The following is a 20,180-nucleotide window of genomic DNA, read 5'->3' as shown; positions in this document are numbered from 1 at the left end:
TGAAATATTGTTCCATTTCATTAGTCATCAGGAAAATGAAAATTAAAACCATAATGTGATACCTCTAAACACTCGTCAGAATGGCTAACTTGAGAGAAAAAAGAAAAATGCCAAGTGTTGGTAAGAATGTAGAATAATCTTAACTCTCATAAGTACTGCCAATAGGAAGATAAAATTGTACAATCACTTTGGTAAACTATTTGAAAGTACTTACAAAGCTTAATATAAACACATCCAGAATTTCCACTCCTAGGTATACACCCACAATAGAAAAGCATAAATATATTCTCATTAAAAGGCATGTGCAAGTGTTTGGTGAACATACACAGGTATACTATTTGAAAAGAGGCAACAACTGAAAATACCCAAATATTCATTAATCACAGATACATTATATACGTCTTAATTTCGTCATATCAAATATTATTGTAAGCTGTGAGAATGAACCAACTACAGTTAACTCTAACAACAGTTGTCTCAAAAACATCTAAGATAAAAGAAGACAGAAACAAAAAATAATGTATAATTCTAATTTTTATAATGCAAAAGCAGGTGAAAATATTTAATACATAGTGTTTTCAAGTCAGAACAAAGGCTACCCTTGAGGGGCTGGGTAGTGATTGGAAAGGGGCTCTTGGATGTTGGTAATCTTGATCTGAGTACCAAGTACATGGTCATATTCACTTCAGGAAATCACTGAATTTTATATTTATGATATGTGCACTTTTTAATATTTGTATTATACACCAATCAAAGGTTTATTTTTAAAAAATGAGAGATAACACCAAAGAATGTTTGAAAAGCACATTCACTCATTAGTAACAAAATACATGACTATTTAACGAAGGCACTATTACGACTCATTAAACAGTAGACCAGTATTTACTGAGTGCCTGCTTTGTGCCAAGTAATATGTTAACACTGATACAAGGCAGACACCATTTACACCTTAGCCTCAAGGAGCTACAGTTGAAAATTTAAAAAAAAAAGAAAGGTGGGAAGAAAGAAAAGAAGAAAGAAAGGAGGAGGAGTCCAAAATGTGAAGATGAATTAATAATGCATTTTTTTATGGCAACATAAATGGATGGGATTATTTTGACAAGAAATGTGGTACTACACATCATGATCTTTAAAAATATCCATCCGCTCAACAAATTAAAAATTAGGATGCAAATCATATATTTGTATGATGACAACTATATAAAAAAAGCCTATGCACAGAAAACATGAAAATATATCAAAATGCATTTTTTCTTTTATCATTTTCTAAAAGATCTTTAATGAAATCACATTGTGAAAAATCAACCATAATGTGCCACCCAATACCAAAATGGACTTTATACATTAGGTGTTTTTCTGTATCCTTCAGGAGTTTTTTTAACATGTATATTTACAAAGGGAAGTCTAATGAAGAAGTAAATCATGTTTTAAAAAACAAAACGTTACCTCTACATAGTTAAGAAAAACATTTTTGTGTTAAAATCCCACAAAGTTAATATCTGACATAAGATTTTTCTTCAAGATGATTTTAAAACTACTGTCCACTGCGCTTTTAGAGATTTGCTTGGTGATAAAAATGCCTAGAGGCAGATAGAAACAAAAAGGAAAGGCTTTTCACCACACTCACTCTGACACCATTTTCTAATCAGCTCACTGCTAAAGCTCCATTATAAAATCAAAGATGCGTTCACTTAAAGAAAAAAAGACTTCTCCATAAAATAAAACCACACGTACAAAGGAGAAGAGCTTTTGAATGCATTTTCCAAACAAAATAAACATTAACAGTAATACTAAAAATATGAGTAAAACTATTCTAAGATAAGAATAAGCCTTATCACATCACAATGATTAAGTATCTGGACTGAGGAAAGCGTATCAAGGACAAAATCTTAAGTCCAAGGAAAATTTAAACTAGAATGAACGGACAAGAAACAAAAGTCACAAAAGATGAATCAGCTAGGAGGAAAGTACGGAGAGCTCAGCAGACAGACAAGGTCAAGTGCCCAGGTACCACATTAGGAAGGAGACTAAAACTGAAATGTCCCCTGGATTTGGTCTTTTGGAAGCTGGCTTTGGCATCAGCAGCAGCAGTGAGAGGGGGACAAGGTTAGAGGGTGAGGTGTTGAAGCAAAGACTGGCTGTGAATGGACCAAAGTCTGACAGGCTCCAAGGACGGTTCTGAGACATGGGGAAGGCAAGACCTCCTGCCCCCAGGGAGACAGGAGGCATGAGGAGGAGAGCATGAGCTAAGGCGGAATTTCTGAAACTGCTGATATGTAGACGTGGGCAGAAAGCTTACACACTGAAAAACTCCGCAGCTGAAATCATGGACCATAGATTGATCGCAGCAGCCAAATTTTTTTCTCCAGATCATGGAGTGGCCCACATATAGGAGAAGCAAAGGCAAATGGTTGAATTGACATTTCCGTGGAAGGTAGTGGTTAGCGTAAGGCACTGAAGCTGCTAGAGCTGAGACACAGAAGTGGAGCACAGGACTTACACAAGAAAGCAAAGAAGGGTAACTATGCAGGGAGAAAAGTAGAAGCAAAGAAAATAAGGGCATGAGAGGCTGACAGTATAGAAGGATGTCACCAGAAATCCTGGTGAATGAGATACCAGAAAGAGATCCTAGGGATGAATTCTTTCAGGGTGATGAAGACTTTGCAAACAAAAAGGTATCCAAAGATTTCATTACAAACCCAACCATTTTTAAAAATACTAAATATAATGCCATATCTCACAGATAGATTCTTGAAAAACATTTAAAGTTAAAATATTGCTTTAAAAACATAAAAGTCACATATTGACTTATATTTTTTAATTTAGTGAGAAGAAAATATTGTTTTCACTGTAAAAAGAATAAAAGTATATATCAAAAAAAAGAAAAACCACCTCTAATACCATGACCTGAGTACAACTATTTATTGCATTAATTTTTTAGCATAGTAATATTATATATAAAAATTTATAATTGTTTTCCAATTAACTGTATGCAATTTTAAGCCCCATGCATTTTTTCCATATTAATTTTAACACTTCCGTGACAGTTTATCAAGTAGACTTTCAAAATTTATCAATTGATTCTCCCATTGCTCATCTAATTTGGGGATACCATAAATTATGCAGGGGTATAAGTCAGCGTATATAATTTTACATTTCCATGCCTGACCTAAGAAGTAGATAATTACCAGGGTCTGAGGGGTAGAGTACTCCCTAAAGATTGAAAGGAGAATGGCAGGCTTATTTTCAGACACACTATCTCACCGGGTCACTGACAAGACCTAATATTTACCTGGAAGAAATCTTACAAAACGTGGCATGAAATGAAATCTCGGGCAGCAGGGAGGGCTGTCTTCAAACAAAGGACCTAAAGCAAGTAAGTGAAAAGGAAAGAAAAAAATAAAACAGCCTTAGAAAATGAACACTGCAACTTAATTCCTAAGATACATGATAATGACCAAAAAAACACCACAAACATCCGAGGAAGATTTCGGTGGGCAGACTACCCAAAGTAAGAAGAGAGTGAAAGTCCCAAAGATATATGCGGCATACAGTATATAAGGTAAAACTATTTTTAGAAATTCAAGAAATACATAGATTTTTGTTATAATTGAACTACTGCATGATACAATATGCTTGTGTTTTAATTCCTTTCCATTTTAATCAATACAACTTGCAAAGAAAAAAAAGATTACTACTAAAAACTTGGTTTGAAAAGACATTCATCAATACACTATTTTGAAAATAAATAAATGTCTGCTAGAATATCTCAAAAAGAGTAAACTATTATCTAAGAACCAAGTACCAAGTTTTGAATCAATGTAGCTCACAGTGTATGAGTTGTGTTCCTACGGCTAACCAAAGTTTTGTTTTAATAAAGTGTCATCTTGGAGGAAGTTTATTAAAGTTCAATAGATTTAAAATATTAACGAATGAGACTTTCCGTAATACACATAAATCAAGGTAGTTACTCATATAACGGATATCACCTTCTTAAGTATCAGTTAGGTAATAGGTAATGGTAATCTTAGGTAATGAACACTGTCAAATTATATTAAAATAGGGCTCATAAGGCCTTATTCATGTTGAACGATAGGCATTCCTATGAATAACGCACTTTTTCCTGGGTATTTCAAAAACAAGAGGAATTTCAACTACGTCCCCCCATATACCACAATGTTCTACACGCATTATACTTTTTTTAAAATCCTGTTATTTACCTTTAAGGTTCCAGTCATATAATTCCAAAATATCTCTGAATAGGAATAATGAAAAAAGTTCAAGTCCCTTCACACAAAAGTTCTGAAAAATAAACCAAAATCAAATTACTGTAGTACTACAAACATATATTAACTGAAGGTTCAACTTGTTCTAGTCAAGTGTCTTAAAAATGTCTACAGAATCTATACTAATACCATATGATTTCCTAAAAAGTTTGACCGCTATCCTACCAATGACAGCCCATTGGCTTAAAACATAAATGAAGTAGGCGATAACGGCATTAGGATATCTAAGAAAATGTGAATTCAGCCCTTCCCAATGTACAAATAAAATGAGGTGAAATTTAAAAATTGAAGTCTTCTTTGTCTCATATTTTTCTAACCTAATTATAAAACATCTGAAAATGTCCTGGGGCCTTTTTGTTCAGTCAAATTCCATACACATGCCAGCAGGCTCTGATCGGTTTGTCCCTCTCACCGTACCCCTGCTCACCACCATCCCCCAAACAAACCCAGAATCACTGTTACATAACTACCATCAACAGAGGTCTTTTGTACCAAAATAGTTCAAATTCTTAACAAAGGCAAATAAAGGGCTACGAAAATCTACAACACTTTGTACCAAAATTTCTCCAGTAAACAAGTTTAACAGATGATGTATCTGCAAGTGAGACTCCTCTCAGAATTCTTCCTCCTACTTTTGCTCAGGGTTCACAAATCACGCTGTGTGAGATCACGCCAGTCATAAACTTTTACAATACCAAATGAGGACTTAGGACCTTAAAAATCAAAAGGAAGCGAAAAAGCCCTTTTCAGCTGGAAAATGAAGGGATGGCCCTTGCTCTTCAATTCTTTTTGAAAGACAGGTAAAATTAACAGGATTTGCTTCAAACTAAATACTGTATTTTTCCATGTATAATGCACTCCCATGTGTAACACACATCTACATTTTTGGCCCAAACTTTCAGGGAGGGGGAAAATCTTTCATTTTAATTTTTTTAATTCTAATTTTTATTTGTTTACATTTAGGTACTAGTTTTTTGTGTTCTAAAGGAATTTCAGCATTTATTTTTTAACATAGTACGGTATAAGAAATTTTATGCAACAAATAATTACAAAACACACGAACAGATACAAGGTACAAGAAATTTTATATACTGGTAACAAATTTACGGTATGTATACATCATAGAAGGCCAAGAACTCTTCGTCGTTGCATGTTTAGTGTAAATTCAACAAATCGATTATCATATTCTGGGGTATAATTTTGCATATGGATATCGTTATTGATTTCTAGAGTTACACTTTTAACCCATAAGCATAAATAAAAGAATTAAAAACACTTATATAGATATGGAGCTACTAGTACTACCCATGTATAAGGTGTATCTTTATTTTTTCCCTCACAAATTTGGGCAAAAGGTGCACATTATACATGGCAAAATACGGTAGGTGCACACTAAGCATGTGTGTCATGCTTACCAGTGCCCCCTTGGTGCCTCACTGCCTAGGACAGAGCTGCACCATTTAAACAAGGTTTGCAAGAAGACCCAGGGCCTTGGGAAATCAACCCCGACTCCCAACACAAGGTTAAGTGCACAAGCTTGTTTGCTGTCTAGTTGTTATTTCTTACTGTGATTTGTTGACATCACTAAATTCAAGATCAGGCAATGAATCATTTTGAGATTCACATTAATCTTGCTTTGGAATTTTAAACCTCTTGCACATATTTAGATAAATCTGCTGCTGAGCATCCTAAATGAAAAACAATTAGGAAAAATATGTAAATATATGGGAAGAAAAATGAACCAAGCATTGATCCTGTCATTGGAGATAATGAATAAGATTATTCCAGCAGCTATCAGATTCCGTTTCACTATTCTCATTTCCTCTCTGATAAGGACCAGTAACCCAAATCTGTCCCCTTTCTGAAACAAACTAGAAACAGATGTAAAGTTGCTACGTATCAGTAGATGCAACACAAGGAGACTTGGGTTCAAAAACTGGTCAATCAGTTGACAAATGACCTGGATTTTAACCTTGTTCCTTGGGCTCCGTCTCATGGATGCTTTCCGGTGGCAAATAGCCAGCCAGAGCTGGCCAAGTTCAATGCTTTACAGACATAAGTGTGGAACAAACAAAAGAACAAACTGCATCAAGCTGTGAAATAACCTCCTCCCTTACCTCAGGCATCATCTCTTCGATGAAATGAATCGTGTAGTCTATGTTGAATCTAATTACTTTACACAGTGGAATCTGCAATCAGAAGGAGGAGAGGTTCAGTTCCACGGCACCTTCCCACAGGCTCACGCTCACCTGTTTGCTACCTGACCCCCCCGAAGGCCGTGGACCAGGGGACAACACTTCACTTAATCTAAGCTGCTAACAATGCTGCACACGAAGCTTGACCACAACTGCTGGATTTTAATGGCAAGAACCCAGCTGGCCTAGCTTCTGCAGGAAACCTGCGTGATGTTGGTGCTTAATTAACTGTATGAGCAACAACACGACTATGACAAGAACCCATTACAACCCAACAAATAGCCTCTAAAGAATGAACAAAACCACAATTAAATACTTCTTTTTCTCAGGTTTTTAAAATCCTTCAGAGTCTTCGGCTCTTCAGGCAGATCTGAGAGAGCAGGCTGACAGCTCATCAGTTACAGATCTGTAAGTCACTGAACTACACACAACTCATGCTGCCTATCGGGCTCTGGAGCAAAAGCAATCGTGGTAATAAAAATAATAATAATAAATGATAATAAAAATGATCATGGTTAGCATTTATTGAGCCCGGCACTGTTCTGATGCTTCACCTACTGTCACTCATGTAACCGCCCCTATGAGGCAGATACAACTATATCCCGCTTGTACAGTGGCGGGAAACTAAGGCAGAGAGGTGTCAGATACCTCGCCTAGAAATCAGTAGCTGGTGAATTCGAAAACCTGGCTCTAACCCCAGCTCTAAGCCACTAGAGTATACATCTCTCACTACATGTTCTAATACTCAAGCTACATGTGAAAATGAAGGAAGGCTCAAATGAAATCAATCCACATCTATCTTGTTTTACCAATGTATCATCAGACACTAACTAGCCTAGTGCCTAGACATAACAGGTTTTCCATCAGTATATTTTTGAATAAAGGAAGGAATGAGAAAGAGAGGGTATGAAGTTACTGCTGTGGCTTGGCTAACTAGCTGTGGGAAATAGACTCATAAGCCTTAAAATGTGTTAAGTAGACTTTTCTGGCTGCTCAATCTGTCCATAAGACAATTTTATATAAATGTAATCATTTTTACAAACCATAGCAATCAGAAAGAAACATTTTAATTCTACCAGCCAAAGGAATGGTAAGAAAAACAAAAATAGTCTTATAATGCCATCTACTGGAAATCTTTTTTCTTGGAAAAATGAAGTTTAATTCTTAGGTGCTTTTTCTGTTTTTCTTGAAAGGACAATAGCTAATTTCAGTAAAATTCATAAGTAACTTTAATAAGAGATCAATTTTCAACCTTCTCAGCGTAATAGGTTCTCAACGAACTAAAGCTGCATGCTAAAGCCACTATCATTTTTAAATTCTTCTATATTCCTATAATCGTTTAAAAATATCTGAGTGATAAACAGAATATGATACAGTGTAACTTATAAGTACAATTAAAAAACAAATAAGCAAACAGAACTTACAAAATTCAAAAGAACCAAAGAACAGGTAACATTTGAGTCTTCAAAGATGGGGAAGGATTTTCCAGGTCACCCAGAAAAATTAAGTTGGGGAGGAGCAGATGTTTAGTTTCTAGCAAGACAAAGACAAAGGAGCTGGGGGAAGAACAAGTGATTTAGCTGTTCAGGAGTAAAGTGCATGGAGAGAGAGAAGCAAGGTGATTCTAGATAGGAAAGCATGAACTACATTACGCAAGCTTTATAAACAGTCAGGGATTCAGGGCTTATCCCATAGCAATGAGAAATCATTCAAGTATTTTAAATGAGAGACTATCAGAGTTTACATTTTAGATGGGTTGCTATGTAAACAGTGTGGGAATGGTTTCAGGAGAGCAAGACAGGAACCAGAAGACCAGACCGGAGTCTAGTGAAACAGTCCAGAAGCCAATGAAGAGAAGATAGGAAAGGAGGGGAAATTTTTTAAACATAGGTGCTGTTACTAAAATACACAATGACAGTTCATTCTGATGTGGAAGTAAGAGAGAAGAAAGAATGGGGGTAATTTCTAGGTTTCTGGCCTAAGTGACCAGATAAATCACAATGGCATTAGTAATACAAAAAAAATCATAGAGTAATCCCTGAGTACCTCAAACTCAAAATGTGGGGAAGATGACAAGTTCAGTTTCACACAGATTGAGGATAAGGTACCTGAGGGGACATTGAGGCAGGTATGCCCAACGGGCAATCTGAAATGTGAGTGTGAAGCATAGTGCCCTTTGTCACAGCTATAAATGTGAATTTGATGGAGATCAAAATATGCACGGAAAGAAAAACAAGTGGATGAGACTACGTTACTCCAGGAGAGAGTAGTATCTAAATGAGAACAGGACCAGAGCCCTTGGGAATGGTCAAGAGGCAGGCAGAGAAAGAGCAGAAAGTGTCAACTTTACTCCTCCCATGTGCAAAACCAACTCTGATGGATGATTTATGTAAGTAAAATCCTTTCCCTTTCAACTAAAATCACTTTTGGGGATTCGTTCTTTGACCTCTTATACATACTTTATTTTCTTTTGAACTCTCATCCATACCCTCCCTTCTCAGACACAGATTGTAAAGGCAAGATCTCCTTTTCTGTTCAAACTTTCATCTCCAAGGCTCAGAGAGAACTTGTCATTTCCCTACATATTCAAAGCTCAATTGATTAGAAGCTTAACTGGCCTATCAAATAACATAAATACCTACCATCATTTCTTAAAACAATTTTGGATACTAACACTAACTCCTATCTCATCCTACCAAGAACAAACCAAAAAACCCTCCCTAGATGTCAACATTCTAACTTGACTACTTACAGGCACTAAATGACCACATTAAGGACAGCGAGACCACTGGAAATGGAAAGCCCAGGAAGGAAGGAAGGAAATGACCACGAGGCTTTCTGGTGATTTTTGAGGACGGGATAAGAACATTATGCACCTAATATATATAGTTTTATAATTTTAGTTACATTGTCAAAGTCCTCAGTAATATCAGGTATTGTAAGTAATAGCAAATTACTACATAAAAGGATAAAATTCTCCCGAAACGCTCTATACTTAGCCAACAAGGCTTTCAATCCACTTCAATTCAAGACCTTAGGAGAACTTGTCAGAACTAGATTTGTTTGAGATTCTAACATTATAATCATTTGCGTGCCATTCTTGCTGATGTGCGCTCTCTAGCAAGAAAATGAATCAGATCAGTAAAGCGATTTTAATAATTCTTTTTCTTGGGAGGCTATTTCAAATTCAAGAGCCTTTGATGGATCTAATTCCTATGAACTGTACAACACTCAGCTTAAAACTCGATTTATTTTATCAACAATTCTAACATAAATGATGGGGCTTATCTTCTCATTACAGAGTTAAGTTCTCCAATTTTGAGAACTTGAATATTGTCATATAAAATATATGCTGAAGCCAGGAAATTTTCAGTCCTATATTTTATTTTATAACAACAGTAACAACTGCAATTAATTTAGCATTAGTGACCACTCAGTGAAACCTCATGCTGACAAACTTTAGTAAGGCTCAAAGACTCACTTGTTCAAAGTTACATAAATATTAAGGATTAGAATTTTTAAGAATTTTTTTAAAAAATTAGAAGATAGATGCAAACCCAGGTGTGTCTGACATCTTCTCCCAAACAAGAAGTGCAATATTCATTGTATGCCAAGACCTGCTAAAGGTTTTTCACGTGTCATCTCAATTTTTTTTTTTTTTTTTTTTTACGTAAGTCAGTAAGATTGCTAAAATACCTCTATCTTAAGATGAGACAATCAAACCTTATAAAGATTGAAATGTCAACTCATACAGCTACTAAGTGGAATTCACTAATGTTTAAAACCTGGTCTCTCTAAAGCAGGGGTGTCCAAACTGCGGCCCGCGGGCCAACTGCAGCCTGCAATCCATTTTTAATTGGCCCGCAGCAAATTCCAAAAATATATATTCAGTTTACTTAAATAAAGCAGGTGAGGCAATACGTACTTCACCTCGAGTGAGTGGCCCGGCTGTTTGTGTATTTTACCGCATATGGCTCTTGGTGAAAAACGTTGAAAAAATTTGGACATCCCTGATCTAAAGCCACACTGCTTTCCTTCTCTAATGTGATCCTAAAAGTGAAAATAAGATCTGCATTACTTCTAAGGAATTAAGAGATAAGATGATAGATATTTTTAAATATTTTCATGACAACTAAATTATTTGTATTTGCAAGCCCTCTGAGGGAAAAAAGAAAGAGAGAAATGCATCAGGCAGGGGGAAGTTGGACTAGAGAACTTCTAAAGGCTTTTCCAACTGTAAGACTAGGAGATTTACTATAACAAAGGCTTTCAGCATCTAATTGAGATATTTAGGAAAAGGGGAACAAAACCATCAAAATTCAAAAACCTCTTACTGCCTTCTCATACAGATTGTTTAAGAACAGTGAACAATGTAAGGTGATGAATGTTAAACAGACTTATTGTGGTGATCATTTTCATGATATACACATATACAAACATTGAATCATTATGTTGTATACCTAAAACTAATACAACATTATACTATATCAATTATACCTCAAAAAAAAAAAAGGTCCAATATTATACCCTTTTTTATATTATGGTCCACCCTGAAGGTAAACGTGGTATATATTACCAAATGATTTTATTTTTACATTTACAATGTAATCATCTTCTCAAAGAAAATTCTCTGGGATAAAATACACTGTGAAAGTAAAAACAATCTCATTAAGAAAACAATTTGTTTTAAATTAGTTCACTGCTATGAAATCATGTCTACTTATAAAGAAAAAAAAGAATGATAGAAAGGAACAAGGTTTGGCAAAGATCCGATTCTTTACTCTCCAAAGGAATAGAATTTCAAGTCTTAAGTAAACAGTACTAAAATAACTTTTCAAATTGAAGATGTAATTTCTTGTAACCAAACCAGAAAGGATTAAAGAACATTCTATTTTGATGTAGATACACCATAGCTGTAATTCAATTAGTTCTATAACAGTGTCTAGACTGGGTAAAGTATACTGCTACACTCTCTTCCTGAGCCATAAGCAAATTCACTCTATGTCCAGCTGGAATACCGAATAAGTAAGACAATTCCCCAGACGGCCAGCTTTGAGGCAGAAAGATTTTGACTCGTAGATACAGAACTTCCATTTGAACCGATTACCAACAGAGCAGCCTTAATACCTGTATAAAAATATCATAGATCTCTATGTCAGACAAAGTCTCTTAAAGAAGACATATTCCTAGGATTCAAAAGCAGGAAACTATAGGAAATTAATTCAGGCTCCAGGTGTCCTGAACCAGCTCTATTCTTTTTCTATAGAGGAGAGACTAAATAATAGCTGCTTCTTAAAACTTTCCAACTTTCTTTTGAAGGACACCCAATCCAAAATAGCTTTGACACATTACTCCACAGTTTATCCTTCTTTTTCCATCTTTCACACTCTCAAAATGTTATTCTGACACGTTTACTTACACCATTTAATGTGGACCAAACCTGTGACTCATTAGCACAGATGTCACACTCCCACCTGACACACACTGCCACAGACTTCCTGCAGCTCATACAGAGGGACACAAAGTAAATGTTACTTAGAAGTCAGATGAAAGGAAATTGATTCTGATTTTTACCAAACAAGAATGAAGGGAAGGAAGGGGCACAGAGAGAGAAAGAGAAAGCTAGCCAATTAGCACATACTTACATTAGTCAGGGGCGCATGTGCAAACATAGAAAATCCTTCAAAGATATACTCATGATCATCATATTCTATAACAGTTGGCCTGTCAGTCTAAAAGCAAACAGAGACACTAAGCTTAAATTAAATAATGATATGATTTGCACATGCAAAAATCCATCAGGACACAGAGCAACCAACAGGAAAGATGTAGAAATTCCATAAAGTTTGTCAATGTTTTTCCAAACACCTGGGAGAACTTTATACAAAAGTTTAATATTAGGGGGAATTCTCTGGCTTGGTGGAATTCCCTGGCTTAAGTAATATTAACACAATGTACTGAGAGAACCAAAAATGTTTATTATGGGTGTCATAAACGGAAAAGAAAAACAAAAGGTTGTATGGCTTCATTTTCTAGGAACTTGTTTTATTTAATCCCACAATACCCAGTCCTGTTCTTACTGAACTATTTATTTCTGAACAAGATAATAATACAGTTGACTCAAAGCTCCAAGTGAAAAAAAGACTCAGCATCATGATGGTCAAGACTAGCAACAACCTAGAAGGTTCTGGAAGGCTTCAGGGTGCCTGCCAGGAGCTCAACCCTTCAACCCTTCACAGCTCCATTCCCAGGCCCTCGAAGGAGAAGCCAACCCACCAAGTGCTAAGACAAATCAATTCCTGCATAATGCCAAAGATCTTAATTACCTGAAAATTGAATCTGTAATTCAAGTATACAAATGTTACTACACATAAGAGACTGTCTTCCTATGCCATTCTTATAGCCCACTATTTTTAATCCTAAATACTAAATATGGAGCTAATTATCAAGATTGGTAACCTAAAGACACATTTTTTACAGAGGAATTGAACATTATTCATTTAAGTATTTTATATACATACATATATATTACATATATTATATTCTATATATTATACACACACACACACACACACACACACACACACGAGGACAACTTGGTGGGGGGTAAGACTAAAGAATATCCAAATGTATAGAATTTGTTTTGTCAATATTAGTATTACTGTTACTTTCTATTTAAATTGTCAACAAAGCTGGTCTAAATTAAATATAATGAAAAGAACTTCTGACGAAGTAATAATGATACAGCCACTCTAGAAAACAGTTTGGTAGTTAAGTTCCTCAAAATATTAAACGTAGTTACTACATGACCCAGCAAGTCCAGTCTTGGGCTCATGCCCAAGAGAAATGAAAACATACATCCACACAAAAACTTGTACATAAACATTCTCAGCAGCATTATTCATAATAGTCAAAAAGTGGAGACCACTCAAATGTGCATCAACTGATGAATGAATAAATAAAATATGGTAGATCCATATAATGGAATATTATTTGACCATTAAAAGGAATGAGGTGGCATGTGACAACGTGGATGAACCTTGGAAACATTATGCTAAGTGAAATCAGAAGCCAAACTGATCACATATTCTATGATCCCGTTCATATGAAATATCTTGAATAGACAAATTATTGAGACAGAAAGTAGCTTAGCAGATGCTGAAGGCTGAGGGGTAGGAAAGAACTGATTGCTAATGAGTATAGGGTTTCTTTCGGGGATAATGAAAATGTTCTAAAATTAAATTGTGGTGCTAGTTTCACAATTTTGTTAAAAGACTAAATATCATGAAATATACACTTTAAATAAGGTAAATTTTATGGCATATGAATTGTATCTCAGCAAAGTTAAAATATATAATTATTAATAATCTAATTCTGAAATTAAAATTTCTTGATGATACAAGTACCCAGAATTAATAAATTTTGTACTGTGAAAGGCAGTATAGCACAGTGGACTAGCTCGCACAGTCGTGCACAACGGAGCCAGACTGCCTAGGTTCAAATCTCCACTGTGCCACTTACTACCTGAATAACCCTGAGCAAGCTACTTAATCTCATTTGTAAAACATGGATTACTGCCCCATCTACACAGTGGGCATAATAATAACTACTTTATCTGTTAGTTTTGAGAAATAAGTTAATACATGTCAAACAGAATAGTGCCTTACACCAGTCAACAAATATTAAGTAGTATTATTACTGTCATAAATACAATAGAGTTTCTTCTTTGGGTCATCAGATAATATATAAGCTATTTGCTGATTTTTAAGAGACATGAAGGTATTCTACACATTCTTCCAACTCCATAGCTCCAACGAACAGCTCCATAATTCCTTGGCTATTACATGGTACCAACAATATAAATGAAAACGGTATTATAAAAAGAAGTATAGTAAGAATGTCGAAATAAAAGTCACTATGATAAAGGACAATTCTACCAACATAAAAATAGAGCATTTTTAAAAGAAAGAATATTTAAGAACTGAATCAGTATGTAGTCTATTCATATTTTAACCTACATACACACATTCAACCATTTACATTTTAAAATACATGCAATCTGATTTTGTTAGGAACTTACTAAAAAGTTTGTAGGAGGAGAGACTGTAATTCGATAGTGGAAAAGTCTGCCAGCATTGTTGGTCATAGGACGGCAGGGCTTGATGGCCTGAAGGAAAAAACAAAAGAGATTAAAAGAAGGAAAATATTTGTATTTAAAAATAGACTGTATTTTCTAGCCATTTCTAACCATTTCTATGACAAAAAGAGGTTTTCTGTGTGTTCTTTCATAGCCTACTAGAAAGAACAATATTCACTTTACCATTTATTGGATGAAAAACAGAGGGCTGGCTGTCCCCAGTATTCAGTTCATTTCCTCATATGCAATACAACGAGTTCAGACAACATAAAGATCTTTCTAGATTTAAATTTCTACGACTATCTTCCTTTTATCTGTAAAATAACACAATAATTGACCTTTGGCTAAAATCCCAATAAACTGTGGGGGCGGGGGAGACAGAAAAAATAATATCAGAAGTAATAGCAGTAGGTTTTATTAGGAGGAGAACAAAAGTGTAAGGATTAAATATAGTGAGTAAAGACAGAAGGGACCAGAAATGAGGGAAGCAGGAGAGGTGGTGGAACAGAACAGAATATGCATTGAGCTTAAGACAGTAAAAGGAAAAGATGAAGTGAGCAAAAGCATCAGTGGACTCACTGGGTGTGCTGTGATAAACACAGAGAGATGTGACCCAGACCACCTTTCAAGGAAGGACTGCTACCCACTGTGGGGAGAGTGGACAGCAGAGTCTCAGAGCAAGGCATAAAGGCCCAGCCATCGCAGCCCAATTTGAATGAGCCATAATCATCCCTTGGATCGCCACCAGGTTGATGGGGCTTTGCTGGGGCTGACTCAGAGTTCAACTAATGCCTCTGTTGAATCCTGCCTACACCTTCTTCCTTTCACCGGTAAAGACACCTAAGAAACATCATGCACCTCAAACTCCACCTTAGTATCTGCTTCTGGAAAATGCAATTTTTCAACAAATGGTACCAAAAGTGATTCGAGAAAGCAGGGGAGGGCGGCCGGATGGCTCAGTTGGTTAGAGCACGAGCTCTGAACAACAGGGTTGCCAGTTCGATTCCCACAGGGGCCAGTGAGCTGCGCCCTCCACAACTAGATTGAAGACAATGAGCTGCCGCTGAGCTTCTGGAGGGGCAGCTGGCTCGCTCAGTTGGTTAGAGAGCGAGCTCTCAACAATAAGGTTGCCGGTTCAATTCCCACATGGGATGGTGGGCTGCACCCCCTGCAACTAAGATTGAAAACAGTGACTGGACTTGGAGCTGAGCTGCGCGCTCCAGAACAAGATTGAAGGACAATGACTTGGAGCTGATGGGCCCTAGAGAAACACACTGTTCCCCAACAGTCCCCAATAAAATTTATAAGAAAAAAAAAAGAGGGCTGGCCCAGTGGCTTAGGCGGTTGGAGCTCAGTGCTTCTAATGCCGAAGGCTGCCGGTTCGATTCCCACATGGGCCAGTGGGCTATCATCCACAAGGTTGCCGGTTCGACTCCCACAAGGGATGGTGGGCTGCGCCCCTGCAATTTAACTAACAACAGCTACTGGACCTGGAGCTGAACTGCGCCCTCCACAACTACGATTGAAAAAGGACAACTTGACTAGGAAAAAGTCCTGGAAGTACACTGTTCCCTAATAAAGTCCTGTTCCCTTTCCCCAGTTAAAAAAAAAAAAAAAAAAAAAGGCAAGCAGCGGAGATAAGATGGGGTTTTGGAGCTGAATCATTTACCCACTTACCACCAACTGGCAATAAGGATCCCATCATGGTGGTTGGTGGGGCACACTGCCCCTGGCACCAAATAGCACACCGATTGGAACTTTCAAAGATGGTAAATTGGGAAGCTGTACCAGCAGAAGCAGGTGTTTAAGACGGTGAGAAAATGATAGCTATAAGAATAAAGGTATAGATGGCTATTGCTAAGCACCATGGATGCTCTACCATGTTCCTCAAACTTTGGTATACCTTAAAGTCACCTGGAGGGCTTGCTACAGCTCAGAGTGCTTGCTCCCCACCTCCAGAGTTTGATTCAGCAGCTGAAGCAAGCTGAGAATCTGCATTTCTAACAAGTTCCCAGGGATGCTGATATCAGCCAGAAGACCTCACTTGGAGAACCATTTCTCTACAGAAATGAACAGCAGAAGAGGAGAGGCAATTGGAAGCCAGATGCGAAAGCCGGAGGACGGCCTGTGGAGGCATACAAAGAAGCTCTCGTCACCCGCAGTGAGAGGGCAGAGCAAACCAGGACCAAGCCCAGGGCTTATTAAGTCAGAGTGGACGGACCTTAAAGACAACAGACAACCAAGATAAGTCTGTTATGCCAAGGTCGGGACCTGGAAACATCGCACCCCTCGCCCCCACCCCAGTACCCAATCAGTCTATCTCCCCTCCTGGCTAAAAGACCTATAATTAAGGTCATTTTGCAGCCTCACCCAGCTGGGGAGGTGCTGGGAGGAGAGATTATATCCCAAAGGAGCTGCAAGGACTGACCAGCAAGTGCCAGCAGCAGAGTCTGTACAGAACCGGATGCTGAGAGTGATTGGTCAAAAGGGCCAGAACATAAAATTGGTTAAGGAAGACTTTACTGATTTGGGAGCATTCAGGATTCAAGGACACCAAGAGATGCTGGGAACTCCCTACTAGGATGTCTCCAAAAAGCATGAGAAAGAAACGGCCCAAGCTGAATGAAGTTAAAGCACCAAAACTGCCATGACAGACAGGAGGAAGGAATTCAAAGATTCCAGGAAGTGGGCATATCGGAATGGATATACTACCTATAACTGAAAACTATACCAATAGGCATATTTCACGGGAAGGCCCAGAGGGCATGGCACCTGGTGAAGGGGCACACCGTGGTGGCATCCTCTGCAGGCCAGGGCTGACTGCGAGAGACGCTGTCACAGAGCAGAGCTTGCCGACTTTAACAGATACGACGGTCCTCTGAAACAAGAGAGGCCAGACTGGCGATGGGGCTCCCTTAGGGTTGCCGGGCAGGAATTCCCGCCCGTTCTCAGGAATTTTTTTCGCTTTCCAGTTCCCGAATCCCGAGACACAAACTGTTTTCTGCTCTCCACTATGAATCATTTCCACAACGTGACGGCCAATACTACCACCCACCTGGGTTCAAGGAGCCGATTTTCCCGATTTCCCAACCAACTTTTCTTGGGATTCAGAAACGGAAAAGTGAAAAAAATTCCCAAGAATGGGTGGGAATTCCCACCCGGAAACCCAAGCGATAAATAGGAAAAATGTCTAAGAGATACACTGTGAGTAGTGCATTTATTTCCCATTGTGGGTATTACTGGGTTTAAGGAGCCAATTTTCCCATTTCCCGACCAACTTTTCTCAGGATTCGGGAACAGGAAAGTGAAAAAAATTCCTGAGAATGGGTGGGAATTCCTGCCCGGAAACCCTAGGCTCACTGTTAGAAGCCAGGCTGCATAATTATCCTCATGACCAGCAAGATCCAAGTGGCAGCCCCAGGGTCTGACCCACAGAGTCATGGAAGTCGTCGACAGAACACAGTGTCCTTAGGTGCAAAGTCAGTGGGGAGCTGACAAGAGTACTACTTAGTTTGCACCAACAGAAAAAATCAAGAGCGGATGACTAAGCTGCTAGGTTGCTTAGGTAGCAATCTAGGTAGGTTGCTCCAATGAAGTCATGATCCCTTGCCCAGTTCCAGATCTGATCAGGTTTTTAGACCAAAATCCACTGACTGAAGAGGTAGCCAGTTCCCAAGAGGCCTTGCAACACCACGACAAGCAAATGTGGGCATGACAACTCTGTCCTTCCCCAAATGTCCTTCCCTGAGGCCATTTACCAGGGTAACTACATCAAAGAAAGGGGAGCCTGGACAGCTCAAGGCGTGGTAGATACAGCATCTGACGCAACACTTCTCAGAGATGGGGGGCAGCATCCTGGTACCCCCAGCAGAGTGGGGAAACATGAGGCCAAGGTAGTAAACAAAATCTTGGTCAACGTCTGGCTTACAGTAGGTCCACTGAGTCCAAAAATCCACGCAGTGGTCACTTCCCTGTTTCCCTGACTGTATCATTAGAAGTGACAAAATTGGCAGATGGCATCAACCCACACTGGTCCACAGAGTTAAGCGTCATCATCATGCGTAAGGTCAAGCAGAAGCCACTGATATCCCCATCACCCCCCACCTCGACATCAAAAACATTATCACTCGGGGTGATGGTGGAAATTAGTGCCACCCTTCAGGACCTAAACCACACAGGGGTGACGGTCCCCATCACATCTCTGTTTAATTCCCAATCTGGCCCTGAAAGAAACTAAATGGATCCTGGAGGGTGACCACAGACGACCTACACCAAGACTACCTACCACAAGCTCTGATTTCACCTGCTGTGCCAGGTCTTGTAGCTTAAAGCACATTATACGGTCTCAGGTACCAAATACGTGGCGGCTGATTTGCTGAAGGTATTCTTTTCTATCCCAGTCAGAGTAAGGATCAGAAATGGTTCACACTCCCATTGAACAGACGATATTTACAGTTTTCATTCCCGGCCTGTGTTAATTCTCCCACTCACTGGTGTAACACAGTCCAAGGAGCTCTTGACCTTCTGGACCTTCGGCAGAACATTATATTGCTCCACTGCACCTCTGACATTATTGTTTAGCAATCTAAAAGCCTTGGTTAAAACACACATACTCCAGAGGGTGAGATAAGCCCTACAAAGATTTAGGGGCCTCCCACAGACACACCATTTTTAGGAGTCAGTCATCTGGGGAGTGCCAGACAACCATCCAACGTAAAAGACCTATTACTGCCTCTCCCACCTCCTACGATGAAGAAGGAAGCACAACAAGCGTGTCTCTTTGTGTTCAAGAGGCAGCATAATCCCCACCCAGGAACACTACTTTTTACAGAGTGATGCAAAAGGCCACCAACTCCAAATCCGGCTCAGGTGAGAAAGGCAGGAGGGTTCCAAACTGCAGAGCAAGCAGCCCTGCTGCAGGGGCCATACAATTCAGCAAATCCTACACTGTTCGTGGGAAGATGCTGAGAGGAGTTAGTGGCCATACTGGGAGAATCACAATGCTGGTCTCTGGGGCTCTGGAGCAAAGCCATGCCATCTAGAGTAAAGAATTCTATGCCTTTGAAAAAACACCTTCTGGTGTGCTGCTGGGCCCCGGTAGGTATGGAAGAAGTGGCCAAGGGACAGCAAATAGGCATGTGCCTGGACCCTGCCCATCATAAGCTGTGTTCTGACAGTCTCACCCAGGCAAAAGTTTGGGTGGGACCAGAAACAATCCATCGTAATATGGAGGTGGTACATCCAGAATTAAGCACATGAACCAGCAGCAGGCACAATCAAGTTGCATAAGCAGGTAGCCCACCACTGTTGCACCAGCACTGCACCCTCTGCTGATGACTAAGGATGGAAGGATGAAAGCAGAGGGAAAAGCCCAAGCTTGATTTGTAAATGGGACAGTCAGTAAAGGGGTACAAGCTGAAAACAGACTGTGCTGCAAACTCATTCAGGGATGGCTTTGAAAGACAGTGATGAGGGAACATCTTCCCAACGGGCAGAGTTTCAGGCCCTGTACCTGGTCACCCACTTTATGTGGAAGGAGAAGTAGCCTGAGGTTAGAACATC

At 38.7% G+C, this 20,180-nt stretch overlaps 1 protein-coding gene across 7 annotated transcripts in view; it reads right to left on the bottom strand.

The window, feature by feature from the left end:
• The window catches only part of DROSHA (drosha ribonuclease III), a 110,748-nt gene that overhangs the window by 64,207 nt on the left and 26,361 nt on the right, over nt 1-20,180 (bottom strand). For 6 of the 7 annotated variants that reach the window (XM_081054582.1, XM_081054587.1, XM_081054584.1 and 3 more), the window contains 5 exons: nt 14,562-14,648; nt 12,127-12,213; nt 6,404-6,475; nt 4,221-4,302; nt 3,293-3,367 (listed from right to left, as the gene is read on the bottom strand). In XM_081054582.1, the coding sequence (XP_080910708.1) occupies nt 3,293-3,367; nt 4,221-4,302; nt 6,404-6,475; nt 12,127-12,213; nt 14,562-14,648 (403 nt within the window). The remainder of the gene's footprint in view (nt 1-3,292; nt 3,368-4,220; nt 4,303-6,403; nt 6,476-12,126; nt 12,214-14,561; nt 14,649-20,180) is intronic. The other variant, XM_081054586.1, reaches the window with a different exon arrangement.

This window comes from Rhinolophus hipposideros (assembly GCF_964194185.1).
Source record: "Rhinolophus hipposideros genome assembly, chromosome: 7".
Lineage (NCBI taxonomy): Eukaryota > Metazoa > Chordata > Mammalia > Chiroptera > Rhinolophidae > Rhinolophus > Rhinolophus hipposideros.
Note: the sequence above shows the minus strand (reverse complement) of the source record. Positions and strands in the feature narration are given on the sequence as shown.